The sequence below is a fragment of the Palaemon carinicauda genome, chromosome 35 (genome assembly GCF_036898095.1).
Source record: "Palaemon carinicauda isolate YSFRI2023 chromosome 35, ASM3689809v2, whole genome shotgun sequence".
Lineage (NCBI taxonomy): Eukaryota > Metazoa > Arthropoda > Malacostraca > Decapoda > Palaemonidae > Palaemon > Palaemon carinicauda.
Genome location: NC_090759.1, coordinates 39501630 through 39520368, shown reverse-complemented (window position 1 = coordinate 39520368; position 18739 = coordinate 39501630). Strand labels below are relative to the sequence as shown.

Below are 18739 nucleotides of genomic sequence, written 5' to 3'. Positions count from 1 at the left end.
ATGGCACGCAAAACAACAGACATATCAGGTTGAGGGCAAATAGTAGGTTCGGGGGTAGCCACTACAGGGGGAGGAAAAGGTAGGGGATCATGAGGTGAGGAAAAAAGTGAAGAGCGAGAAGAACTTCTCCTAACTCTCTCTCTCTCTAACTTGGTTGAATACTTAAGAAATCGGACAAAATCAAGTTCCGAAAGTCCGGCGCATTCCTCACATCGATCTTCCAACTGACAGGGTCTTTCCCTACAGTCAGAACAAGCGGTGTGAGGATCTACCGAGGCCTTCGGAATACGCCTATTACAAGACCTACATCGTCTATGGGGTGGGGCTTGTGAAATGTCAGACATCTTGAATCAAAGAGTTAGCCAAGTGGGGATTCCAAATCAAGCAAAAAGATCGTTAACCATTAATCAGAACTAAATAATAGCTATCTAAGCTAATATAGAAGTTTTCCAGTAAAGCGACAGCCGAAATCTGAGAGAAATACTTCACCAAAAGCCGTGAAAATACTCCAAGATCATAAGCGTATCCCAGAACGTCTTGCCGGAAGCACGACAGAGGAAAAATTGAGGAGGTGTCAACAAGAAGTACTGTAGCACCTGGCCACAGGTGGCGCTGGTGAGTACACCCCCTTCTAGTATTGTGATAGCTGGCGTATCCCTCCCGTAGAATTCTGTCGGGCAACGGAGTTGACAGCTACATGATTATCGGGTAAGTTTAATATTGAAAATTAACAAGTTCCTTTAAATTAGTATTTAAAACATTTACGTTTGAAAGAAGAATGAACAAAACGTCAGAATCGATTTACTCTTTCTGCAAAGTGAAACCGTGATTCTCTCTCTCTCTATCGTAACGATAGAGCGCAAACTGCGTAGCATAAATAAACCAAACGTTAGTTCATCTTTGAAACAGTACGAAGACTATTCAAAGAAAATCTTTCATGAAATATCTACTAAAAAATATTCATTTAATAAGTTTTAAATCATTTGCTCTGTAAAAGTTATTTACGATTGAAAGGGCTCAACGTTGTTTAACTTCGGTTTCCAAGTTAGGACCGCCTACTCTCGGATTAGGGGAGGAATAGGTAAGGTCGCATATAAACAAATCATTAAAATTTATCTTGATGTTTATTATAAATGGAAAGCTAATCGAAGAGGCCTAATAAAGGCGGTTGAGATATAAAATATATAGAGGAAAATCTATAATTAACAACAACAATTTATAACGTGATAAGATAATTGCTAAAAGCCTAAAACACACTTCCGTACTAAGGGAAGGGTCGGCCATTTAAAAGTCAAAGAAAGTCCAAAAAACAATCCAAAGTCATCAACAATGAAATCTATCCAAAAACGAGTTCAAGATTTAAGTTGAAGATAAAACACCTGCACTGCGAAAGCTCAAACCAAAAGGAAGTACTTCACCAAGACTGTTGAAAAACTCCAGGTTAACAGCGAGTAATGGTACGTCTTGTCGATCAGACCGACAGAGAAAAATTGGGTCTGTTTACATGTATATGCGGTATCTGGCCGATAGTTGGCGCTAGTGGGCACACCCGCAACCTTCATAGCGATCGCTCGCGAGTTTTTGTGTGTTTTTCTGTCGAGCCGCCGGAGGCTCAGCTATTATATATTCACTGGCTAAGTTAAATATTTAAAATTGAAATTTTACAGTAATTAATTACTTGAATACTTTGTAGACTTGAAAAAAATAATATAAAAGTAACCTTAAAAATTAATCCAATAGTTCAGAGAATAACACAAACTGATTTACCCCAAAATGGGTGTGTGAACTGCCTTATCTAGCACTGTACAGTGTTAAAAGAAATAATTTTCCACACACCAACAGCCGAAAATATTTTGTAATTTTTTAACTGAGGTAAACAAGGAAAACATAATCCAAAAGATTTTGAATTATGGAAGCCTTGAAAATTCACATGACAGACAAGCCTAAAATGAGAATTTCTTCCCACCTTTAACATGAATGACAGATGAAAGAAGAGTAATTGGTTGCATGTGCAGAACTGGAGATATATCTTTGATGGGCGTATGGTAAGGGTTTCGGTTATCTAGTTGAAGGTGGCTGTGGGTACTGAGTCTCAGCTCTGTTTCAACAGCCTGACATAGCTTATCTAGTACCTGAAAATAAAAAAGAATTCATAAGAAATAATAAAAGCTAAAAGTTCCAGTAATATTAGGATCTATGAAAGTTGTGAACTGTTGCATTACTACTATTCACATAATAAGCCAATTACAGTACTATACTTCCTAAGTATCTTCCATATATTCAAAGAACACCTAACACTTTTACAACACAAATAAAAATCATAACTGATACAAATAACCAAATACCACATGTAATCACAATGAAAATTTAATACAGTACATTACATAGACTATTTTTTTACTGGATAGTAGAGAGTAGAGGTCCCCTTTTTTGTTTTGTTTCATTTGTTGATGCCGGCTACCCAAAATTGGGGGAAGTGCCTTGGTATATGTATGTATGTATGTATCAACGAATGTAGAAATATTACTTACAATTTCTTTGAAATGTCCATAAACTTCCTTTCTGAATTGCTTCAACAAATAATCAGATTCCGAATGATGAAGGCATTTCAAAAGAGGATATGAACAGTCCTGGATAGCAGCCATCATGAACTGTAAAAGAAAAAAGTATGCATCTAATTCTAATAGTTATGCCTTCTACATTATAAAGCTATAATACAAACCCCAGTGAGGAAAGGAAATAAGAAAACTACAATAGAAGTAATTAAGAATTAAAATATCTTAAGAATAGTAACACATTAAAATAAATCTTTCATATGTAAACTATAAAAACTTTAAAAAAAAAGAAGAGAAATAAGATAGAATAGTGTGCTCGAGTGTACCCTGAAGCAAGAGATTTCTACCCCAAGACAGTGAAAGACCATGGTACAGAGGTTATGGCACTATCCAAGACACCTTTCTAATTGAAAGCTTTGATGCCATCGAAGGAAGAGTTCTAACCTTTGTTAAATCTGCATTCTTAGCTAAGAACATTTCAGTCAGTGGTTTCTGTATTCTGTATGTTCTATAGACATTAATGGGAGCATGCCAGTTAGATAACTTATCCCTTTTGATTGAATCCAAACATAAATAGTGTTGAAGCCAGTCGATTGTCCATTATTTTAAGTGTTCCTGCTACTGTTCACTTTCATCTAAGATGCTATAACTGCTGTCACTAAAGGATCAAGACCCCAAAAGAATTTTCTTAATCACAATTGTAAAAAGAACTATGTCAATTCTATCCTAAAAAGTCTGTATTCCAAGATATATATAAAAAAAATGACAAATTCGAAGATAATTTGTATTTTTCCTAACCATACAAACCTTAGCTATTTACAAAGGGTTATTACTTTTAGCGTAGCTGAAATGGCGAGCCATTAGAATTTAACGAGGGTGTATTACCCCCGCGCTAGTTAGCGGGGGGTAGGGGAGTGGTAGCTAGCTACCCCTCCTCCCCCTCACACACAGGTGAATACTCACTTTCACTTAGAGGTAGGACTTGTCTTGGGGGACAGGGCTGGCGGGCAAATATGTGTAAATAGCTAAGGTTTGTATGGTTAGGAAAAATACAAATTATCTTCGAATTTGTCATTTGTTCCGTAACCGAAATACAAACCACGCTATTTACAAAGGGTGACTTATCCCTTAGGAAGGGTGGAAAGTCCCCAGCCATACTGGCTTTGGCTTTACCCGGGGACTCAGAATCCGAGTGAGTCGCACTCGAGAAAAGGAGTCCCTGCACCTCACAAGTTCCTTGCTCCGCAAGGAACCATGTGGCCTACGTAAGCTTGTGTGTGAAGGAAGAAGTGTGACCCGTCTTAGGCAGTTGACCTGGAGTTCCAGAAGGAACTCTGGGGTAAGACGTTCCCAATACCACCTCGTCAGGGTATGGGGGACGCGACAGTATTGACTCAATACTCGGAACACAAGGAAGCATGGTTTACCTGCAGAGGTTCGAGGTCAGCTATGCAGAGACCAGGATGCTGCTTCCCCGTAGAGGGGATGATGAAGAAAGAAGTAAGGGCCAGACATACTTCTTTCGTTCATGCAGACTAAAACCTGATAACAATGCCCTCAACCTTCTGCTACCTGTCCAAAAAGGAGCCTGAGGTTAGACCAGCTGTTGTGTAGCCACCACAGAGCGATAGAAAACGTATCGAGACTCCTGTGGGTCACGCCCTGCAGGAAGCGGGCTGCGAAGGTCATCAGACGCTTCCAGACTCCAGCTTGTAGCACCTGCGTCACAGAGTAGTATTACTCGAAGGCGAGGGACGTTGCGATGTATCCAACATCGTGCTGTAGGGCGACGTGACGGGGGAGGGTCTGAAGACAGGTCGAGATGAATGTCCTTGAGTCCGGGCTGAAGAGGTATACTGGTGACTCTCCCCCCATGTCCTCCTTGTGTTCCCAAATCGGCTGCAACTGAGGCCAAACTGCAGCTGTTCCCAGCGCTAACCTCTCGATTCCTGTACTGGCAAGAAAGAGAAGGTCTTGGGACATCAGACACAGAATGGAGACTCGAAATCTTGAATGAATCGGACCGAAGGGTCGGGACCCTCAGATTCTGAGTCTAGCCAACAACTCAGGAGCGAGCCTGAATGTTGCCTTCCCCTCTTCCTTAGAAAGGGGGGAGTAGTAAGAGACCAAGAAGATTGCTTACACACTGGCCGTGGCCAGAGTGAGCAGAAGACCCAAGGCGGAATACAATCCGAGGTCTGTCGTAAAAGGGTCTTGAGAAGATCTCTTAAAGGACTAAAAGTCCGAGCCATGCTCCAAGTTGGAGGTCTTCCTCCGACTAGGGCAGGGACGATCGTAGCTTCGCATGAGCGAGGATAGATCCAGCGGGCAGGAAAAAGTTATTCCTTTAAGCCTGAAGGTCAGGGAAAGGCTGAGCGACAGGCTTCATTGCCAAGAGCGGAAAGGAGTTTCCTCCCGCCGAAAGGCAATAAGACCGTTATTGCTGGAGAAGAGGCCTCACGGGAAGAGGTATATCTCCCACGGCACCAACCACCTTAGACTCTTCACTTTGCCTGGGAGACCCCTGTGGATGACTATCGCAGATGACGCGACCTCCGTACCGCGACTGTAGCGGGTTGTCTCTTCTAGAGGAGGAAGCGTAGTGTCTCCAGGCATGAAGCCGAAGCGACGCCCCGGTTCGGGAGAGATGTCGCAGTGTGGTTGCTTGAGTAGTCTGCGCCGTGGGAGAAGCTCTCCCGGGAGTTCCGTCAGGGGAAGCAGAGGGTCCAGAAACCGTTCTGCGCATAGTCCCAGTGGAGCTCTCCCATTGAAAGGTTGACAGACAACCTGGTTTTGTTGAGACCCATTGTCCGCAGACAAAAAGGAGGGAAGACGCAGGCGTCGAAGTTGTCCCACCATCACCGGAATGCATCTTGCCAGAGTCTCGGGGTCTGAGACTGGGGGGAAGACTAGCGGAAGCTTGAGGTTCCAAGCTGTCGCGATCAGGTCCCCCAGACCAGCCCTTGCTGGTTACCCAAGGTCAAAGACCCCTAGGTACACTCTCTCTATGAGGCTCTGCTCGGATAGTCTGAGAGAAACATTCCCCTGCCTGGAATGAGAGAGCCGATGGTGGAATTGAGAGAATCTCAATCATCCCGGTATCTCTACTGCAAGATGTGAAGGTGTGAAAATGCGTCCCCTGCTGGTTAGCATGAAGTCGACACGCAACGGGGCGACTTGGCAGGAGCGGTAGGATCTGAAGAGGGGCCAGACTAAGGCCCTTAAGCCTGCCTGAATGATGGAGAGGTATCCTTCAGGTCTTGACCATAGGCCTGGACCGGAACATGCCCCCCCCCCCCCCCTTTCCTTTGACGAGTCCGAGAACCGCATCAAGAATGTGGGGAAAGGACGAGAATATCCACTACCATCAAGAGGCTCCATAGGTCAACACCCATTGCAGGTTTAATAGTTCCGCTGGTCCCATAGGGCCAGGGAGTCCGGTTAAACATTGCCTGAAGCCACCGGAACTTGGATCGCCCCACATGGAACTTATCCTGAGGCGACCGTTCGGACTATAAACGGGTCAATGAGGAAAGAAGAACTAGGAAACGTTCCAAGGTAGGGCTGAAAACTCTGCTTGACTGAGAACAGGTACTGCGACTCTCCTCAGTCTTGCCACAGTCAACCGAAAGGAAGGCTCGGAGGATGTGGTAACAGAATCTGGCGTCCCCAGGTGGTCACCCATCCAAGTACCGACGTTGCTTAACCTCGCTGGACGGACGAGAAGCGGGGTTTCCAACGTGGTAAGGCGGTTGACTCAAAATCATGGCCAGATACTCCAGATGTTGAGGCAGAGGAAGAGAAGGCTCCAAGCAAAATACCATGAGCCCACACTCATGGTCAGCATCCGGAAGCTTTTCCCGGCGCTGAAGAAGGTCGAAACCCGAGCCTACCGGAGTTGACCAGCCCTCCAAACAGCAGAGGAGGCGGAAGTCTGCACCTGAGCGGCCAAGAGGAAGGCAGGGAGAGTTCTCTGGGGAAACAAACCTGCTATGCCACGGCGGGATAGCCACACTGCATCATAAGCAGGAATACTTGCAGTTTAGGCTGAATTCGACGAGCACCCTGGAAGATGGATGGAATGGAAACTGAAAGTACCCGTCCTTCCAATCCAGGGTTAAAGGAGTCCTGTCGCCTCGTTACCAGTCTGATCGATTCTGCTGGTCTACGCTTGTCGAAGTTTGTTCGACAAACTTGATCAGGGCTGAGAGGTCGACTATGGACATCCCCTCTCAGATCCTTCCTTACAAGAAAGGATCGACTGAGGGGGCCGGGGGTGAAGCCGTCGATGATCCTAAGGAAGACCTTCGCCTAAGGTATGGATCATTCTGCCCAACCGGGCAACTCTGCTGATGCTATGGCATAGAGGTTCAGAGACACTGAATTCGCTGACAGAGACGGCAGGCGCGATATCCTTGGCTACTCACAGAGATTGTGCGGGAATGGGCATCGGGAAGCTGTCATTCGGATGAGTAACCTTAAGCATCCTCCCAGCGAAAAAACCTGCAATCCTAGAGTTCGTGAACTCCTTTTAGGACTATGCCCCCCCGGGGGAGTCTCCCGTGCCATCTGTTCCTGACAGGAGGAAACTGCAATTGGACACCTTGTCCCAGTTGTCGTAGCCGATAACTTAGGCCGACGTGGTTGAAAGAAAAGGGAGCTGGAGCCCTGCAGAGTCTGGAAGAAAGCGCCTTGGAGGAGTGAAACCGGAAGTCGATTTACTCCGCACAGCAGATGTCTAAGTCTCTGTCCTTGGGCAAAGACAAAACTCTTCTCAAGGATGGAAGGGTGTCTGAGGTCGTTGACCTCCACAGATGAGACACCCGAAGGAAGCCTTCAGTCAGCGCGTCCAGATGGTACAACATCGAGCTTGTCCGCAAGTAGATACTTAACGACGAAAGGCCAAGGTGCCTGAGCTCGAGAGGAGGAAAGTACCCTTGATCTTCCTGTAGCTTCCTTGAACCAAACCTCGGGCCGTAACCGAGGAGGGAAAGAACCTGGTAAGCTCCCAGAGGAAGAGGTAAGCAGTCACCCCTTGTCCGATGGAGAAATCTTGAACGGAAAGCCCCCCCGCCAAAAATCCTTCCAGAGCGGGAGAAGGAGAGAGTACTCGTGCAGGAGAGGGGACCCTCGAGACCGACCTCTTGGGAACCAACTTCGCCCTGGGGGAAGTCACCACGAAGTCCACTCCTCTCTTTCTCTTCAGCGTAGGAGAGACAGCCGCTGGTTTGTTACCCTGGCCGGCGAGTGCTGGTTTCATAACCCTCATTAACGCCCGTGCCAGCGGATCAAACCATGTCTGCTGCTCCAAGGACACAGAGTCCGAAATCCTCGCTAAGGTGAAAGGGATCGGGCGATCCTTTGGAGTGGACACGACGGTTCCTGCCTGAAAAGAAGGTGGGGAAGAATGCTGTACTGACCTGTCTTCGTCTTGCACTACCAACCTGTGCTTGGATGGAGGTGATCCCGAGTGCCGCCTAGGAGCACGCGTCCCTGCTGCTACCACCGGCTGTGGAATTCGCCGCGAACTATGGTCGCGCGAGGGCGAACGGTCGCGCAAAGGCGAATGGTCGCGCGGGCGCACAGGCGAGTGGTCGCGCGGGCGCGCAGGCGAGCGGTCGCGCGGGCGCGCAGGCGAGCGATCGCGCGGGCGCGCAGGCGAGCGATCGCGCGGGCGCGCAGGCGAGCGATCGCGCGGGCGCGCAGGCGAGCGATCGCGCGGGCACGCAGGCGAATGGGCGTGAGGGTGGGCAGGGAAATGAACACGTGTTCGAGGCGACGAACGCAAGCGATGGCGTGACGGCGAGGGATCGTGCTGCCGCGTAGGTGAAGAAGATCGCTGGCGGTAAGCGATGGCGAGCAGCATGTGTAGGTGAATGATCGCGTGATAGGGTGCGATGGTGATCAGCATCCGCAAGAGGGCGAGCGTTCAGGGTTGTGCGATGAGGAGCAGCATGCGTAAGCGGGCAATCGTGCAGGGTTGTGCGATGGCGAGCAGCATGCGCAGGTGAATGATCGCGTGAAAGGGTGCGATGGTGATCAGCATCCGCAGGAGGGCGATCGTTCAGGGTTGTGCGATGAGGAGCAGCATGCGTAAGCGGGCAATCGTTCAGGGTTGTGCGATGGCGAGCAGCATGCGCAGGTGAATGATCGCGTGAAAGGGTGCGATGGTGATCAGCATCTGCAGGAGGGCGATCGTTCAGGGTGGTGCGATGAGGAGCAGCATGCGTAAGCGGGCAATCGTTCAGGGTTGTGCGATGGCGAGCAGCATGCGCAGGTGAATGATCGCGTGAAAGGGTGCGATGGTGATCAGCATCTGCAGGAGGGCGATCGTTCAGGGTGGTGCGATGAGGAGCAGCATGCGTAAGCGGGCGATCGTGCAGGGTTGTGCGATGGCGAGCAGCATGCGCAGGTGAATGATCGCGTGAAAGGGTGCGATGGTGATCAGCATCTGCAGGAGGGCGATCGTTCAGGGTGGTGCGATGAGGAGCAGCATGCGTAAGCGGACAATCGTTCAGGGTTGTGCGATGGCGAGCAGCATGCGCAGGTGAATGATCGCGTGAAAGGGTGCGATGGTGATCAGCATCCGCATGAGGGCGATCGTTCAGGGTTGTGCGATGAGGAACAGCATGCGTAAGCGGGCGATCATGCAGGGTCGTGCGATCAGCATCCGCAGTTGAGGGTTGCGCGATGGCAATCAGCATCCGCAGTTGAGGGTCGCGCGATGGCGATCAGCATCCGCAGGTGAGCTAGTAGCTGGCGAACCATGTTCCTTCAGAAGTGTTGGAGAACGTTGGCGTGCCAGCTGTAACACACGTGGGCGATCCGGAGATCGCTGGCGAGCTGACGATCGCTGGCGAGCTGATGATCGCTGACGAGCTGATGATCGCTGACGAGCAGAAGGCTACGCGTGAAAGCCTGCGCAAAGAAGAAGAGTCCTTGACCCCGACCTGAACCGAAGTTCTAGATCGCGAGGGCGAACGTGGGCGCACAGGGCACGTAACAGGAACCGCAGGGAAGATCATCTTGAAAGCGCTGACAAACAGGAGAGCGCTGATGAGCAGAAGGGCGCGCAGGGAAACCCTGACACGCAAGGGAAGAACCCCCGTGGGGGCAACCCTTTGCCCCGAAGGGATCGTTGTCCGCCGGGAGACTGATGTCCGTCGGAAGACCGCTGTCCGTCGGGAAGACCGTTGTCCGTCGGGAAGACTGTTGCCCGTCGGAAGACGAGATTAGACTGCTGTCCATCTGCACCAAGACGGAAGATCGAGAAAAAGAAGTTGTAGGCTGCAAACGGAGATTCAAAAAGGCGCCTCAAGCACCCTTATAGGGAGATGAGAGGCCCTTACGACGAGGCGGACGGAGGGCCTTACGGCGAGGGAGGCCAACAGCAACAGCAACAGAAGAAACCTCCGAAGAGGAGTCTCTATGAGTGTACTCTCTCGCGAACGAAAGAGAAACACTTCGTGGAAGAGACTGGTCAGCCAGTGACCTAAAAGGAGCAATCCTCCGAAGAGGAGCTCCTGCAGTTGCCCAGCCCCTTGAGCGAAACTGCAGGTGCGACCGCTCAGCACCAAGAGCATAGTCGCACGAAAAAAAGGCAAGAGAAGAACCCCCCAAAAGAGGAAAAGCTCAAGCCTGGACAGGAAAAAACTTCCCTCGGAAGGAAAGTTATCCGCCCAAGGAGGCAAGCCTCCTGACTGTTCTAAAATAAACTGGAGAGCTGTCCGTCAACACGGGAGTACTACCAGTAGAAGGAGACACGCCCCTGACGACAATACAAGGGGGGAGGCAGCAACAGCCGAATCCCCAGGACTCAACCAGACAGCTCACACCGTTGCTATATTACAGAAACGAACTAGATCGGTAACTGTAAAAAAATAAAACAAATAATATTAGTACACATTCATTCCCCCGGGAAGGCTCCGAAGAGGAATCCCGAGGAAAAGGAACAAGAATTACACAACAGGCACGTGCCCTCACAACCACTTACACTCGCGGAAGGAGAGCTGTAACCAAAACAGAATTATAACAATTATAATTATGTAACTATGTAATTATGTAATTTAAAAATGAATGAACACTAAAGAAAAAAACGAAAACCCCGAAAGGAATCGTTCTACAAGCTGAAAAATTAACAACTACAATTAGATTCATAAACTAATTGAGACAAAATGTACGGCGTAGCAACCCCACCCACACGGGAAGGAAGCTACAAGGGCGTAGAAAAACATAGTAAAAGGGTGAACGACCTCAAGAGAGAGAGAGAGAGAAAGACCGAAGTCAAACTCGATCGCAACCCATAAAATTAGGCCGTGGTGGCCTAACTGCCGAGGCCTCCACGTAGATATCGTACACTACACACACACAACTGAAAAGGAAACTTACTTATTTCTATACTCAAATATATATACAAACATGAAAACATGTTTACATATATATTGAGTAAAAGAAAAGTAAGCGATTAAGTAAAGACAAAACAGACAATGGCTGCCAAGCGAGGACCAAGACAGAGACGTCTGTCACAGTCCGAGCCAAAAGTGAAAGTGAGTATTCACCTGTGTGTGAGGGGGAGGAGGGGTAGCTAGCTACCACTCCCCTACCCCCCGCTAACTAGCGCGGGGGTAATACACCCTCGTTAAATTCTAATGGCTCGCCATTTCAGCTACGCTAAAAGTAATAACCCTTTGTAAATAGCGTGGTTTGTATTTCGGTTACGGAACAAACAATACTTACATGAATTTGATGTACATGATCTGAGCTTTGGATGAAATTTTCAAAGTAAGCTGGTAAAATCACTCGATGGTGATAGAGCAAAGAACAATTTGTGGCATCTTTCACACGGCTCTGAACTTCACAGGCCAAGTCCAACCGTCTCAAGAGAATAAGCAGTGTTGAAATATCTTCGTCCTGTGAAAAAAAGTTGAGACCATAACGAGACTTGTCTACAAATTAATGAAAAATTAGTTAATACACTAGTCTGTTACCTAAAGAAAAAATACTTCCCTCCCTCCCTCTCTGTATGAAAAACTAAATCTATACGAAAGCTCCGTGATTTTCTCTTATTTAGAGTAAAACACATAATAAAAAAAAAGTTAAATAGTGAAAATGATGTTCTATATTCAGTAGTAAAAATTAAAACAAACATGGATTGCCATAAAACTAGTGTGTGCATCTATGACATATGGTTACAAATTTTATATGCAGCTACTGAGGGGAATTAGTTTCCTCATAGTGAAGGGGTTAAATTATAGCAGTGACATCATCAGCAGACATATACATAACCAACATTAATAACATTTTCATAAATTCATCTATTAATGTGAAAGAGAGTAATGTTGCTAAAAAATGTACTGATTAAGTTATACCAAGAACCTCAACTTTATCAGCTCCAAATCATTTGGATACAGAAATTTCCAAATTTCTATTTAAGTATATAACTGAAACTTACCCTCAAAGCTTTGCCTTGGTTGACCAGAGCAAATGCGATGCGCATTATCAACCGTCGTTCCACTGTTCCTGATCCCGCGAGCATCTGCTCTACCAAAGACAAGGCCATGAAAATGTCCAACCTTCTACCATCCAGACGAGTGGATGAGACTCGTGCCTGGTCAAAAGAAAGGTTATTTTCATTATAAAATAAATTTTTGAACATAATTACCTGGTAGTTATGTATAATTAAATATAGAAAGCTATATACATAACAACCAGGTAAGTCTTGTGTTTAAAAATGTTATTTTCATTATAAAATAAATTTTTCAATATTAATCTTACCCGATGATCATGTAGCTGTCAACTCTGTTGCCCGACAGAAATCTACGGTCGGGATACGCCAGCGATCGCTATACAGGTGGGGGTGTACACAACAGCGCCATCTGTGGTCAGGTACTCCAGTACTTCTTGTCAACACCACCTCAATTTTTCCTCTGTCGTGCCACCGGCTAGACCTACTTGGATACGCTGTTGATTCTGGAGTTATTGTTCACGATTTGGTGATGTATTTGCTCTAGAGTTTAGCCTTCGCTATTCAGGAAGCTTTAACATTAGCTTAGCAAGTTTTTGGAATTAATTTGATTTAATTTTGGTGACGAAGAGAGTATGAACTCTCTTTCACTTTTAAATGGCCGACCCTTCCCTTAGACGGAAGTGTTGGTGTCGAAGAGAGTATAGACTCTCTTTCTTAATTTTGCTTAACAAAGTTATAGATTTATTTTATATCTCTCCGCCTTTTATAGGCCTCTTCGATTAACTTCCTTTTATTATAAACTTATAAAAATTAATTTTTATGTTTGTTTATATGCGACCTTTCCTAATAGTAGGCGGTCTTTTCTTGGAACCGAAGTTAATTAACATTGAGCCCGTCATATCGTTTTTACCTGTTAAGATTTTATGCTATTTTAATTTTAATGTTTTTGAAAGAATTTCTTTGATAGTCTCGTACTGTTTTCAAAGTTGAACTAACGTTTTGTTTTGTCTCCGCAGTTGTTGACGTTCAGAACGTTCAACTTGCGCTCTATCGTTACGATAGAGAGAGAGTATTCACGGTTTCACGTTGCAGTAAGAGTAAACCGATTCTAGCGTTTTGTTCATTCTTTCTTAGCTTAAATGGTTTTAATTCTAATAAAGGAACTTTTTTTTGGGAAATCTTTCAGTTTTTTTCCTTTAACAATAATATGTTTTAACGATATATATAATTGGGCTCATCTCTCAGGTTCTAAGTCAAGAGAGAGAGAGATAGAGACGGAGGGAGAGAGAGGAGGATAAACGTTTCGTTCAAGCGGGTAACGTTGTTATCGTTTTTGCTCTTCTCCCTAGTCTCTTTAGGGGAAGAAGGTAAACGTTTCTAGAGTTTTATTCTTGTTCCCAGGCTTTATGCGGTGAGAGATTTTAAACGTAGTTTATTTGATCTAGTGTTTAGTCTCTTTTCCAGCCACTGAATTCTTTATCTTTCATTATGTTTTTCTGTTACATTGTAATACTGTTTTCGCAATTACTAACTTTTAATGAAGGATAGAATTGCGTGTTTCAGGTACAAACCACTTAAAGTTTCGAGTTCAGTGAAATAAGTGCAAACAGAAAATCCAAAGTGATAAAGTGATAAGCGCAAAGTGTTACAGTGTTGCGTTCGAGGGTTCGTCTGTTCGTGCCAGTTGTTCGCCTAGTCTGGGACCTCTTACAAGCTCCCAAGCCCAGGGGAGAAGTAATGTCGAAGGACTTATGGGTTCATCAGGCCTTGATCGACGAACAGACGTTTCCCTCCGTGGTTTCGGGTGTATCCACTCACGTAGCCGACGTGATCACCCCACCCACACAAAGACGAGAGAGCCCATTTATTCCTCGTCTGCGGAAGAGGTTTCTCGCAGAAACCATGGACCAAATCTTGCAGCTTTTAAGTGCAAGTCGGTCCCTTCCGCGCAAGTCCAACTCCTAGGTGTAGCCACTGCCACTGGGTCAGTTCGGACTTGCTGCAGTACGACAACTGCACACCTCCCAGAGAGGCAAGGTGGTACCGCAACAGGCAGTAACTCCGTCTGTTGCCGCACCAGCTGTTTTAGACCCTCAGTCTCAACGGACAGTAGCTCCGTTTGTTGTTGTCTTTCATAGACCCTAGTGGTCCATGCTGCAGACTATACAGTCTCAGCTTGCTCCTTCATACAGGAGTATCATGCTGGAAGGTTGACAATGCAGCCTGTTAACCTACAACCCGCCGAGGTTGTGCGCTCAGCAGATACTGCGGCTGCCTGCTCCCACCCTCCACCTGTGAGAGCTCCACCTCCGATGCGCAGTCCACCCTGCCAGACGCATGTTCTTGCTGCGCCTCCTGCTTTCATGCGTGAGTTGCCGCATCGGGAGTTGCCGGGTTCCAGCACTATGAGGCAACCTCCTCAACCCATGAGGCAGGAGCCTCATGCTATGCGGCAACCTCCTCTACCCATGAGGCAGGAGCCTCATGCTATGCGGCATCCTCCTCAACCCATGAGGCAGGAGCCTCATGCTATGAGGAGCCTCATGCTATGCGGCATCCTCCTCAATCCATGAGGCAGGAGCCTCATGCTATGAGGAGCCTCATGCTATGCGACATCCTCCTCAACCCATGAGGCGGGAGCCTCATGCTATGAGGAGCCTCATGCTATGCGGCATCCTCCTCAACCCATGAGGCGGGAGCCTCATGCTATGAGGAGCCTCATGCTATGCGACATCCTCCTCAACCCATGAGGCGGGAGCCTCATGCTATGAGGAGCCTCATGCTATGCGGCATCCTCCTCAACCCATGAGGCAGGAGCCTCATGCTATACGGCAACCTCCTCAACCCATGAGGCAGGAGCCTCATACTATGCGGCATCCTCCTCAACCCATGCGGCCTGAGCCTCATCCCTTGCAGCATGAGCCTCATCCCATGCAGCATGAGCCTCATACCATGCAGCATGAGCCTCATCCCATGCAGCATGAGCCTCATCCCATGCAGCATAAGCCGCATGCCATGCAACATGCTCTGCATACCTTACAGCATGCTCTACATACAGCATGCTCTGCATACCTTACAGCATGCTCTGCATACCTTACAGCATGCTCTGCATACAGCATGCTCTGCATTCCTTACAGCATGCTCTGCATACCTTACAGCATGCTCTGCATACTATGCTCTGCATACAGCATGCTCTGCATACCTTACAACATGCTCTGCATTCCTTACAGCATGCTCTGCATACAGCATGCTCTGCATACCTTACAGCATGCTCTGCATACCTTACCGCATGCTCCTCAGTCACACATCTTTGGTTGTTGCCAACTCACAAGACTGTCAAGCAGTTTCATAACGTTGCCTTCTGGTCTGCTGCTTTTGCACCAGTGAAACCCTCACTGAGAGAACTTAGCTTTTCTTGGATATGGTTCCTGTAGATGAGAAAGTGCTATTCTCCCTCCTTCTGATATTCCCTTGAGGACTCTGTCATTTGGAGAGGAGCCTTAAGCTGCTTAGCCTCCTATGGACTTTTATTTAAGCATAACATGCTTCCAGGGAGGGTAATGGTTCCGCTTCAGTCGCTAACCCCGTCTGTTGCCACACCTGCTCCCATAGACCTTGAGCTTTGTTGCAAGACATGCAGTCCAAGCTTAGTCCTTGTTAGAGGATTTTTTGTTTACGGAGTCAGTGTGTCACTGGGAAGACGTTCAACAACCAGCAGAGGGGACTTGTTGTGACGCAGTGCGGCAACCTCAGCAACCCGATAAGGAGTTGTCTGTACTACCCAGACAGTCTAGACAGTTTCGGGTTGTCGCTGTACTTCCTCGCTTCCCCATGGTTGACAGTTCACAGACTGTGCAGCAGTACCATGATCTTGTGTCCGGCTCCGTCAGACGACTGGCTTTTAAGAGCTCCCACAAGTCGTCGCTGTCTGGAGAATCTCAGATGGACTATGGATCTGACCAAGGAACTGGGCCTCCTGGTCAATTTAGAGGAGTCCCAGCTCGTCCCATCCCAGACCTTTGTCTACCTGGGTATGGAGCTTCAGAGTCGAGCTTTTCGGGCTTTTCCGTCGGCCCCAAGAATCTACCAAGCCCTAGAATGCATCCAGAGCATGCTGAGAAGGAACCGATGCTCAGTCAGGTAGTGGATGAGTCTAACAGGGACACTTTCATCGCTGGCCCTGTTCATCGAGTTAGGGAGACTCCACCTCCGCCCCCTTCAGTATCATCTAGCTGCTCACTGGATAAAGGACATGACGCTAGAGACGGTCTCAGTTCCTGTTTCCGAAGAGAGGAGGTCTACTCTAACGTGGTGAAAGAACAGCTTTCTTCTCAAGGAAGGTCTACCTTTGGCTGTTCAGAAACCCGACCGCCCTTTCTTCTCGGACGCATCAGACACGGGCTGGGGTGCGACTTTGGACGGACAGGAATGCTCGGGAACATGGAATCAGGAGCAAAGGACACTTCACATCAATTGCAAGGAGCTGTTGGCGGTTCATCTGGCCTTGATAAACTTCAAGTCCCTCCAGCTTAACAAGGTGGTGGAGGTGGACTCTGACAACACCACAGCCTTGGCTTACATCTCCAAGCAGGGAGGGACTCATTCGTGGAAGTTGTTCTAGATCGCAAGGGACCTCCTCATCTGGTCAAAAGATCGAAAGCTCACGCTGGTAACGAGGTTCATTCAGGGCGATATGAATGTCATGGCAGATCGCCTCAGCCGGAAGGGTCAGGTCATCCCCACAGAGTGGACCCTTCACAAGAATGTTTGCAGCAGACTTTGGGCCCTGTGGGGTCAGCCAACCATAGATCTGTTCGCTACCTCGATAACCTAGAGGCTCCTGTTGTATTGTTCTCCGATTCCAGACCCAGCAGCAGTTCACGTGGATGCTTTTCTGCTGGATTGGTCCCATCTCGACCAGTATGCATTCCCGCCGTTCAAGATTGTCAACAGGGTACTTCAGAAGTTCGCCTCTCGCAAAGGGACACGGCTGACGTTGGTTGCTCCCCTCTGGCCCGCGAGAGAATGGTTCATAGAGGTACTGCAATGGCTGGTCGACATTCCCAGGACTCTTCCTCTAGGAGTGGACCTTCTACGTCAACCTCACGTAAAGAAGGTACACCCAATCCTCCACGCTCTTCGTCTGACTGCCTTCAGACTATCGAAAGACTCTCAAGAGCTAGGGGCTTTTCGAAGGAGGCAGCCAGAGCGATTGCCAGTGCAAGGAGGACATCCACTCTCAGAGTCTATCAGTCTAAAGGGGAAGTCTTCCGAAGCTGGTACAAGGCCAATCCAGTTTCCTCAACCAGTACCACTGTAACCCAGATTGCTGACTTCCTGTTACATCTAAGGAACGTAAGATCCCTTTCAGCTCCTACGATCAAGGGTTACAGAAGTATGTTGGCAGCGGTTTTCCGCCACAGAGGCTTGGATCTTTCCACCAACAAAGATCTACAGGACCTCCTTAGGTCTTTTGAGACCTCAAAGGAACGTCGGTTGTCCACTCCAGGCTGGAATCTAGACGTGGTCCTAAGGTTCCTTATGTCATCAAGATTTGAACCTCTCCAATCAGCCTCTTTTAAGGACCTCACATTAAAAACTCTTTTCCTCGTGTGCTTGGCAACAGCTAAAAGAGTAAGTGAGATCCACGCCTTCAGCAGGAACATAGTTTTCACATCTGAAACGGCTACATGTTCCTTGCAGCTCGGTTTTTTGCTAAAACGAGCTTCCTTCTCGTCCTTGGCCTAAGTCGTTCGAGATCCCAAGCCTGTCCAACTTGGTGGGGAACGAACTGGAGAGAGTACTTTGCCCAGTTAGAGCTCTTAGGTACTATCTAAAAAGGTCATAACCTTTACGAGGACAATCAGAAGCCTTATGGTGTGCTATCAAGAAGCCTTCTCTTCCAAGGTCTAAGAACTCAGTTTCTTACTAAATCAGGCTTCTGATTAGGGAAGCACATTCTCATCTGAAGGAAGAAGACCTTGCTTTGCTAAAGGTAAGGACACATGAAGTGAGAGCTGTGGCTACTTCAGTGGCCTTCAAACAGAACCGTTCTCTGCAGAGTGTTATGGATGCAACCTATTGGAGAAGCAAGTCAGTGTTCGCATCATTCTATCTCAAAGATGTCCAGTCTCTTTACGAGAACTGCTACACCCTGGGACCATTCGTAGCAACGAATGCAGTAGTAGGCGGGGGCTCAGCCACTACATTCCCATAATCCCATAACCTTTTTAACCTTTCTCTTGAATACTTTTTATGGGTTGTACGGTTGGCTAAGAAGCCTTCCACATCCTTGTTGATTTGGCGGGTGGTCAATTCTTTCTTGAGAAGCGCCGAGGTTAAAGGTTGTGATGAGGTCCTTTAGTATGGGTTGCAGCCCTTTATACTTCAGCACCTAAGAGTCGTTCAGCATCCTAAGAGGACCGCTACGCTCAGTAAGGAAGACGTACTTAATAAAGGCAGAGTAATGGTTCAAGTCGTCTTCCTTACCAGGTACTTATTTATTTTATGTTATTTTTGAATAACTAATAAAATGAAATACGGGATACTTAGCTTCTTTGTTAACATGTATGCTGGTCTCCACCCACCACCCTGGGTGTGAATCAGCTACATGATCATCGGGTAAGATTAATATTGAAAAATGTTATTTTCATTAGTAAAATAAATTTTTGAATATACTTACCCGATGATCATGATTTAATTGACCCACCCTTCCTCC

General features: G+C 47.3%; 1 protein-coding gene across 2 annotated transcripts in view; it reads right to left on the bottom strand.

The window, feature by feature from the left end:
• The window catches only part of SWIP (strumpellin and WASH-interacting protein), a 98548-nt gene that overhangs the window by 40920 nt on the left and 38889 nt on the right, over nt 1-18739 (bottom strand). For both annotated transcript variants that reach the window (XM_068358929.1, XM_068358930.1), the window contains 4 exons: nt 12007-12162; nt 11292-11465; nt 2532-2651; nt 1967-2132 (listed from right to left, as the gene is read on the bottom strand). In XM_068358929.1, coding sequence (XP_068215030.1) covers nt 1967-2132; nt 2532-2651; nt 11292-11465; nt 12007-12162 — 616 coding nt within the window. The remainder of the gene's footprint in view (nt 1-1966; nt 2133-2531; nt 2652-11291; nt 11466-12006; nt 12163-18739) is intronic.